This window comes from Meles meles, chromosome 11 (assembly GCF_922984935.1).
Source record: "Meles meles chromosome 11, mMelMel3.1 paternal haplotype, whole genome shotgun sequence".
Lineage (NCBI taxonomy): Eukaryota > Metazoa > Chordata > Mammalia > Carnivora > Mustelidae > Meles > Meles meles.
In genome coordinates this window covers 27,766,046-27,776,495 of record NC_060076.1, presented here as the reverse complement: position 1 = coordinate 27,776,495, position 10,450 = coordinate 27,766,046, and the positions used below count along the sequence as shown (strand labels likewise).

At 37.9% G+C, this 10,450-nt stretch overlaps 1 protein-coding gene across 1 annotated transcript; it reads right to left on the bottom strand.

The window, feature by feature from the left end:
• Positions 1 to 9,493: 9,493 nt before the first annotated feature.
• LOC123953184 (olfactory receptor 13C9-like) lies at positions 9,494 to 10,450 on the bottom strand. The gene has a single exon (XM_046023198.1). The coding sequence runs from the start codon at positions 10,448 to 10,450 to the stop codon at positions 9,494 to 9,496; it is 957 nt and encodes a 318-aa protein (XP_045879154.1).

Here is a 10,450-nt window from a genome sequence, read left to right as displayed (position 1 = left end):
AAAGTGAACAGTCAGATGCTTAAACAACTGAGCCCCACAGGAGCCCTTTTAAATTTATTTTTAACAAAATAAGTTCAAATTACTGAAATATCAAAATAAGTTCATTTATATCTGGAAACAACTTTGAATTCCTTCATAAATGAAATATTTTAACAAAACATGTTCAAATTATTTTGTTAAAATAGAATTCCAGAACATTTAAATTGTGTCTTTGATTTCATCAAAATAAATGAAGATTCTTATGAATCTAAAAGGTAACACTAATTTATGCTCCCACCAGTAATACAGTGTTGCTGAATTTCTCTTGCTCTTATCATCACTGGATACTGACAAATAGGTTAGGGTTTCTTTTTTTCTAATCTAAAGGACTTAAAAATAGTATCTCATCATTGCTTTCAGTGAAATTTTTAAATACTAGAGATATTTAACTTGAGTGTATGTTTTAATATTTTCTTTTATATGTGTTCTGTACTCATGTCTTTTACCCATGTTTTATTTGGTGCTTTGTATTTTCTAGTAACCTCTGTTTCCATGACACTTGTTGCACACCTACTCAATGAAGACGATAGTAAGAATATCTGTGAATATAAAAATGCCCGAGACGCAGTCTCTACCTATCCAATAGGTAGTGAGAAAAACGTAATCACATGATTTCAATAAAAGGGGATAAGTGCTGCAACTAAAATGATGGTTTAGTGTGCTATGGAAGTATAAATGACAAGTGACTCAGTCTCAGAATCGAGACAATTTCCAGGACATGTAGTGATAACATATTTGCCCAGCAAATGTAAACACATGGGTACATCAAGACAAATGACTCGCCTTTCTTTTCTTCAGACCTTCAGACCTTTATTCTACAATGCTGAGAGGGAGAAAACACTCCTGGTCTTTTCCTATGGGAGATAATATGCATATTAGAATTTCTACTTGGGGTGCCTGGGTGGCTCAGTTGGTTAAGCGGCTGCCTTCGGCTCAGGTCATGATCCCAGGGTCCTGGGATGGAGCCCCACACTGGGCTCCTTGCTCAGTGGGGAGTCTGCTTCTCCACTGCCTGCTGTTCCCCTTGCTTGTGTTTGCTCTCTGTCTTTCTCTCTCCCTTGCTCTGTGTCAAATAAATAAATATATTTATAAAATTTTCAACTTGCTTTAATTAATTTTCTATAAAAAATGTGTAAGTCTGATATAAGACCAGAATCTAGATATGTCACCCCAAAAAGCATGGAAGCACTTGATTTTAGGCTCTGAGAAAAAAACAAAAGTAGAGTCTGAGTATCCAAGATGGCCTGTAGGTCAAATACAATGTGCTTGACTCCAGAGGTTTTCCACCTACCTGAAATTCTTAAGGAGAAAAAAAGTCCTATGAGCATGTATATGGAAACTAATAGGTTTCTAGAGTGTATTTCACTAAGGTGTGAAACTGATACATCAATCGTCATAGACTTTGTCATCACATTTAATCTGCGAATAGCATGATTGAAGCTGGAGGTAACTAAAAAGAGTTTATGACTGGTATTCCTGCCACTAAAATTAAAACTGAATTTGGAAAAGTGACATTAATATATACCCAAATCCTAAAAACATTGTTTGCCTATGTAAAACACATTAATGCCCAACATCCTCTGAATTCACTGTTCCATCAATATAAAATTTATCCAGCCAAGTGGTTTTCCCAGAATGTGCCTCGCTCCTGAACACACACTCTCTCTCCTGTAAATTAGAAATGTTCTTCAAATAGAGTAATAATTTGATAAGAAAGCCAAGGAAAATCGAGATAATGTCACATCCTGTCTGACATCCCCCAAACTTCTACTCAGACCTCAGATTACTAAGGTTGCAAAGTTATTAGTAACAGAGACAAGACATTGATGCAGGCCTACACCAATAATTAAGAACTTAGAGCTTCTTCTAAGTTTTGGAAAGTACTGGAATGACCTCAGGATATCAAAGAAATGTGTCTTCTTCTAAACGGGCATGAGTATGAGCCCATCCAACCAAACACTTGTACACATTATTATCTAGACCAGTAGACCGGTTTTCTAACCCAGTTTTAATTTTGTAAAATTGTCTTTAGGGAGAGGAGTCAAGATGGCAAAGAAGAAGCAGGCTGAGACTACATCAGGCAGCAGGAGATCAGCTAGATAGCTTATCAAACCATTGCAGACACCTACAAATCCAACAGGAGACTGAAGAGAAGAAGAGCAAGAATTCTAGAAACAGAAAAAGGACCATTTTCTGAAAGGTAGGACGGCGGAGAAGTGAATCTAAATCAATGAGAAGAGACCATGTGGGGAGGAACCGGCTCCTGGCAAGCAGTGGTGCAATGGAGCACAAAATCCAGACTTTTAAAATTCTGCTCCACTGAGGGTCATTGCTCCAGAGGCCCATGTGGGATCAACGTGGCCCCAGGTCACGCAGGGTCACAGAAGGATCAGGGGTGTCTGAGTGTCGCAGAGCTCACAAGTATTAGAGCAGGGAAGCCGGCTACAGAGACAGAGCCAAGGAGTGAGATCTCAGCTCAGGGTTACCTTGAACCGGTCACAGACTTGGTGAGCTTGGAGCGCAGCCAGAGGCCAGGAAGACAAGAGTGATTGAGCGCTTTTCTCTGACGGCGCACTGAGGAGTGGGGCCCCGAGCTCTCGGCTCCTCCAGGCCAGAGACTGGGAGGCCGCCAGTTTCACTCCTGTCCTCCAGAACTCTACAGAAAGCATTCAGGGAACAAAAGTTCCCGAAAGTGAACCAGAGCGGATGGTAAGGACAGTGCAATCCGCTTCGGGCAAAGACACGTGAGAATCACTACAACAGGTCCCTCCCCCCAAAGGTCAACAAGAAATCCAGCCCAAACCAAGTTCACTTACCAAGGAGAACAGCAGAATTCCAGAGGAGGAGAAAGCAAAGCATGGAATTCATGGCTGTGTCCCTATGATTCTGTAGTCTTGCAGTTAATTTATTTTATTTATTTTTTTCTTCTTCTAAATTTTTTTAACTTTTACCCTTTCCTCTTTTAGCGTATGTTAACTAGTTTATCTTAACAATAATTTTCATAAAAAAATAATAACAATCTTTTTTGAAACTTCATTATCATAGTCATATTTTAAACTTCATTGTATCTAACTTTATTTTTTGTATATACATAGGGTTTTTTCTTCTAAAAAATTTGGGATACAACTTCTTCTAATAGATCAAGATATACCCTAAATCTAGCTCCGGGCTTGTTCTAGTCTCCAGCCTGAGCAAAATCTCTCCATGTTCTTTTTCTTTATTCTCCCAACCAAGTTACTTTATCAACTCCTTTTTTAGAAATAAAAAAAAATTTTTTTCATCTTTATAGGCATATTCTATCCCTTCATTGTGTTTACCCTTATATATGTTTTTCATTCTTTAAAATTTGGGGAGGTAGTTTCTTCTAAGAAACCAAAATACTCCCAAAATTAAGTGGGTGGCCCTGTTCTAGTCACCAATCTAATACATATATTTTTTTTCTTTTTTATATATTTTTTGTTTTCTTTTTTTTCATTTTTTTGAACTTCTTTTTATCCCCTTTTCCGCCCCCCCCCCCCCATGATTTGTGGTCTCTTCTGATTAGGTTAAAGTGCATTTCCTGGGGTCTTTGCCACCCTTTTAGTATTTTATTTGCTCCTTCATATATTCTTATCTGGACAAAATGACAAGGCAGAAAAACTCACCACAAAAAAAAAAAAAAAAAGAACAAGAGGCAATACCAAAGGAGGGACCTAATCAATACAGACATTGGTAATATGTCAGATCTAGAGTTCAGAATGACGATTCTTAAGGTTCTAGCTGGGCTTGAAAAAGGCATGGAAGATATTAGAGAAACCCTCTCTGGAGAGATAAAAACCCTTTCTGGAGAAATTAAAGAACTAAAATCTAACCAAGTTGAAATCAAAAAAGCTATTAATGAGGTTCAATCAAAAATGGAGCCTCTTTCTGCTAGGATAAATGAGGCAGAAGAGAGAATTGGTGATATAGAAGACCAAATGACAGAGAATAAAGAAGCTGAGCAAAAGAGAGACAAACAAATACTGGAACACTACGGGAGAATTCTAGACATAAGTGACACCATAAGACGAAACAACATTAGAATAATTGGGATTCTACAAGAAGAAGAGAGAAAAGAGAAAGAGAGAAGAAAGAGCAGAAGGAATATTAGAGAGAGTTATTGTAGAAAATTTCCCTAATATGGCAAAGGGAAAAAGCATCAAAATCCAGGAGGTGGAGAGAATCCCCCAAAATCAATAAGAATAGGGAAACACCCCATCACCTAATAGTAAAATTTACAAGTCTTAGTGACAAAGAGAAAATCCTGAAAGCAGCCCAGGAAGAGAAGTCTGTAACATACACTGGTAAAAATACAAGATTGACAGCACACTTATCCACAAAGACCTGGCAGGCCAGAAAGAGCTGGCATGATATATTCAGAGCACTAAACGAGAAAAACATGAAGCCAAGAATACTATATCCAACTAGGCTATCATTGAAAATAGGAGAGATTAAAAAGCTTCCAGGACAAACAAAAACTGAAAGAATTTTCAAACACCAAACCAGCTCTACAGGAAATATTGAAAGAGGTCCTCTAAGCAAAGAGAGAGCCTAAAAGTAGTAGATCAGAAAGTACAGAGACAATATACAGTAACAGTCACCTTACAGGCAATACAATGGCAATAAACTCATATCTCTCAATAGTTAATAGGATGTAAATAGGATAAATGCCCCAATCTAAAGACACAGGGTATCAGAATGGATAAAAAACCAAAACCCATCAATATGCTGCCCACAAGAAACTCATTTTAGACCCGAAGACAACTCCAGATTTAAAGTGAAGGGGTAGAAAACAATTTACCATGCTAATGGACATCAGAAGAAGGCTGGGGTGGCAATCCTTAAATAAGATCAATTAGACTTTAAGCCAAAGACTATAACAAGGGATGAGGAAGGACACTATATCATAATCAAAGGGTCTGTCCAACAAGGAGATCTAACAATTTTAAATATCTATGCCCCTAACATGGGAGCAGTCAACTTTAAAAACCAAAAAATAACAAAATCAAAGAAACACACTGACAAAATACAATAATAGTAGGGGATTTTAACACTCCCCTCACTGAAAGTGGACAGATCATTCAAGCAAAAGATCAACAAGGAAATAAAGGCCTTAAAGGACACACTGGACCAGATGGACATCACAGATATATTCAAAACATTTCATTCCAAAGCAACAGAATACACATTCTTCTCTAGTGCACATGGAACAATCTCCAGAATAGATCACTATTCTGGATCACAAATCAGGTCTCAACTGGTATCAAAAGATTGGGATTATTTCCTGCATATTTTCAGACCACAATATTCTGAAGCTAGAACTCAATCAAAAGAGGAAATTTGGAAAGAACCCAAATACATGGAGACTAAACAGCATCCTTCTAAAGAATGAATGGGTCAAACAAGAAATTAAAGAAGAATTGAAAAAATTCATGGAAAAAAATGATAATGAAAACACAACGGTTCAAAATCTGTGGGACACAGCAAAGGCAGTCCTAAGAGGAAAATATATAGCGGTACAAGCCTTTCTCAAGAAACAAGAAAGGTCTTAAATACACAACCTAACCCTACACCTAAAGGAGATAGAGAAAGAACAACAAAGAAAGCCTGAACCCAGCAGGAGAAGAGAAATCATAAAGATCAGAGCAAAAATCAATGAAATAGAAACCAAAAAAAACAAGAGAACAAATCAATGAAACTAGGAGCTGGTTCTTTGAAAGAATTAATAAACCCCTCGCCAGACTTATCAAAAAAAAAAAAAGAGAGAAAGAACCCAAATAAAGAAAATCATGAATGAAAGAGGAGAGATCACAACCAACACCAAAGAAATACAAACAATTATAAGAACATATTATGAACAACTCTATGCCAACAAATTTGACAATCTGGAAGAAATGGATGCATTCCTAGAGACATATAAACTACCACAATGGAACCAGGAAGAAATAGAAAACCTGAACAGGCCCATAACCAGTAAGGAGATTGAAACAGTCATCCAAAATCTCCAAACAAACAAAAACCCAGGGCCAGATGGCTTCTCAGAGAATTCTGCCAAACATTAAAAGAAGAATTAATACCTATTCTCCGGAAACTGTTTCAAAAAGTAGAAATGGAAGGAAAACTTCCAAACTCATTTTATGAGGCCAGCATCACCTTGAGCCCAAAACTAGACAAGGATCCCATCAAAAAAGAGAATTACAGAACAATATCCTTGATGAACACAGATGCAAAAATTCTCACCAAAATACTAACCAATAGGATTCAACAGTACATTAAAAGAATTATTCACCACGACCGAGTGGGACTTATTCCAGGGCTGCAAACCTGGTTCAACATCCGCAAATCAATCAATGTGATACAACACATTAATAAAAGAAAGAACAAGAACCATATAATTCTCTCAATAGATGCTGAAAAAGCATTTGACAAATACAGTATCCCTTCCTGATCAAAACTCTTCAAAGTGTAGGGATAGAAGGCACATACCTCAATATTATCAAAGCCGTCTATGAAAAACCCACCACAAATATTCTCAATAGAGAAAAACTAATAAACAATTAAGAAAATCTAAAACAATAAGAAAAACTTCCCGCTAAGGTCAGAAACATGGCAGGGATGTCCATTATCACCATTCCTATTCAACATAGTACCAGAAGTCCTAGCCTCAGCAATCAGACAACAAAAAGAAATTAAAAGCATCTAAATCAGCAAAGAAGAAGTCAAACTATCACTCTTTGCAGATGATATCATACTTTGTGTAGAAAACACTGAAAGGCTCCACTCCAAAACTGCTAGAACTTGTACAGGAATTCAGTAAAGTGTCAGGATATAAAATCAATGCACAGAAATCAGTTGCTTTTCTCTACACCACCAACAAGACAGAAGAGAGAGAAATTAAGGAGTTAATCCCATTTACAATTGCACCCCAAACCATAAGATACCTAGGAATAAACTAACCAAAGAGGCAAAGAATCTATACTCAGAAAACTATAAAGTACTCATGAAAGAAATTGAGGAAGACACAAGAAAATGGAAAAATGTTCCATGCTCATGGATTGGAAGAACAAATACTGTGAAAATGTCTACACTACCTAAAGCAATATACACATTTAATGCAATCCCTACCAAAATCCTATCCATTTTTTCAAAGAAATGGAACAAATAATCCTAAAATTTATATGGAACCAGAAAAGACCTCGAATAGCCAAAGGAATATTGAAGAAGAAAGCCAAAGTGGGTGGCATCACAATTCCGGACTTCAAGCTCTATTACAAAGCTGTCATCATCAAGACAGCATGGTACTGGCACAAAAACAGACACATAGATCAGTGGAACAGAATAGAGAGCCCAGAAATAAACCCTAAACTCTATGGTCAACTAACCTTCGATGAGGCAGGAAAGAATGCCCAATGGAAAAAAGACAGTCTGTTCAACAAATGGTGTTGGGAAAATTGGACAGCCACATGCAGAAAAATGAAATTGACCATTTCCTTACACCACACATGAAAATAGACTCCAAATGGGTGAAGGACCTCAATATGAGAAAGGAATCCATCAAAATCCTTGAGGAGAACACAGGCAGCAACCTCTTTGACCTCAGCTACCCCAACTTCTTCTTGGGAATATTGCTAAAAGCAAGGGTAGCAAGGACAAAAATTAACTATTGGGATTTCCCCAAGATCAAAAGTTTTTGAACAGCAAAGGAAAAAGTTAACAAAACCAAAAGACAACTGACAGAATGGGAGAAGATATTTGCAAACGACATATCAGATAAAGGGCTAGTGTCCAAAATCTATAAAAAGCTTAGCAAACTCAACACCCAAAGAACAAATAATCCAATCAAGAAATGGGCAGAAGACATGAACAGACATTTCTGCAAAGAAGACATCCAGATGGCCAACAGACACATGAAAAAGTGCTCCACATCTTTTGGCATCAGGGAAATACAAATCAAAACCACAATGAGATATCACCTCACACCATTCAGAATGGCTAAAATTAACAAGTCAGGAAATGAGAGATGCTGGCGAGGATGCGGAGAAAGGGGAACCCTCCTACACTGCTGGTGGGAATGCAAGCTGGTGCAACCACTCTGAAAACAGCATGGAGGTTCCTCAAAAAGTTGAAAATAGAGCTACACTATGACCCAGAAATCACACTACTGGGTATTAACCCTAAAGATACAAACGTAGTGATCTGATGGGGCACTTGCACCCGAATGTTTATAGCAGCAATGTCTGCTATAGTCAAACTATGGAAAGAATCTAGATGTCCATCAACAGATGAATGGATAAAGAAGATGTGCGCTATATATATACAATGGAATACTATGCAGCCATCAACAGAAATGAAATCTTGCCATTTGCAATGACGTGGATGGAACTAGAGGGTACTATGCTTAGTGAAATAAGTCAATCGGAGAAAGACAACTATCATATGATCTCCCTGATATGAGAAGGGGAGATGCAATGTGGGAGGTTTGGGGGGTAGGAAAAGAATAAATGAAACAAGATGGGATTGGGAGGGAGATAAACCATAAGTGACTCTTAATCTCACAAAACAAACTGAGGGTTGCTGGGGGGGCAGTTTAGGAGAGGGAGGTAGGGTTATGGACATTGGGGAGGGTATGTGCTATGGTGAGTGCTGTGAAGTGTGTAAACCTGGTGATTCACAGACCTGTACCCATGTGGATAAAAATACATTATATGTTTATTTAAAAAATTTAAAAATTAAAAAAAAATCTTTATGCTAGAGCTAACATGTAAGCTGAAACAAAGAAAGAAGATAAAACAAGGATATCCTAATTGATTGCATAGGCTCCACCCTTAAGGTCCATTTCTCCATTCCCTCGATAGTCCCAAATGCTTGGCACCCTTAGTTATACAGGAAAAACATTCCAAGTGTTGAACAAGAAAATAGTCTCTAAAGACTTAGGAGGATTTTGAGATTAGTGTGAAACTAGGACACAAGGCTTTCCATTGGAGAATGTGGGTATAGTATTTGGGGGTTTATCTGGTTTGCTTTTTTCACACACAAAAAAGAGCTTCTTCTTTATTTTGAAAGATTTGATGAAGTGATGCCTATGAAATAGGACTATGTAAAAAAGTGAACATAAATGACATATAATATCCAATTCCAAAACTGCAATATATATAGAATATGGAAGATATTGTTCAAAAGGATTGAAAGTAGCCATCTCCTAGTGTTAGAGTAATAGGTGATCTCTTTATTTTCCTCACCCTACTGTCCTCTATCTTGTAAATTCTCTCTAATGAGCATGTAATGATATTGTAAAGCTGAATATCATCAAAAAATTAAATTGAATTAAAATTAAATATTATATGAAAGTGAAAAAAAGTAAAATTAACAGAAATTCTAACATAATTCTTACGTTTCAACAATATCCAGTGTGTTCACAATCCAAGACATTTTCCATTCACTTGCTAAATAACCTTCCGTTAAATAGATGTTTCATTGCCTCCTTCACATCCTTGTTTCTGAGACTATAGATTAAAGGATTCATCATGGGAGTCATCACCCCATAGAACATAGATATAAGTTTGTCGGTAGCATCCAAGTCATCTGAATTAAGTGTCTCTTTAGACTTGGGCTTCATGTACATGAAGAGAATGGTTCCATAGAATATTATCACCACAGTCAGGTGGGCTGAGCAGGTGGAGAAAGCTTTGCTTCTCCCCTCGGAAGTAGGGATCTTGAGGATGCTAGAGATGATTAATGAGTAGGAGATGACAATCAAAAGCAGAGGCATCAAGGCGAATAATGCTGTGGTCACAAGCATGATGAACTCATTGCCTGAGATGTCGGCACAGGCCAGTTTCATGACAGCCAGAATTTCACAGGAGAAGTGATTGATGACGTTATTCCTACAGAAAGGCAATCGTACTACAAACACAGTTTGTACTGCAGAGTTGATGACTCCTATGATCCAGGACCCAGCTGCCATGGGCACAAAGGAATCCTTGCTCATGATGACAGGATATCTTAGGGGGTTGCAGATAGCCACATACCGGTCAAAGGCCATCATGCCCAGGAGCACACACTCTGTTGTCCCCATGGCCAAGCCAAGGAACAACTGCACTGCACAGCCAGAGAAGGAGATGGTCTTTCTCTCTGAGAGGAAGCTCACCAGCGTGGAGGGAATGGAGGTGGTGGTATAGCAGATATCCAAGAAGGAGAGGTTCCCCAGGAAGAAGTACATAGGGGTGTGAAGGTGAGAGTCCAAGATGCTGATTAAAATAAGGGTGCCATTGCCCAGAAGGATGACAACATACATTATCAAGATTAGCACAAAAAAGAATAGCTCAAGCCTTGGGTAACCAGAAAGCCCCTTTAAGAAGAATTCCACCAGAATGGTTTGATTTTCCCATTCCAT

What these genes read in the sequence shown, in the direction of transcription:
- LOC123953184 (XM_046023198.1), bottom strand. Translation starts at nt 10,450, where the DNA reads ATGGAATGGGAAAATCAAACCATTCTGGTGGAATTCTTCTTAAAGGGG.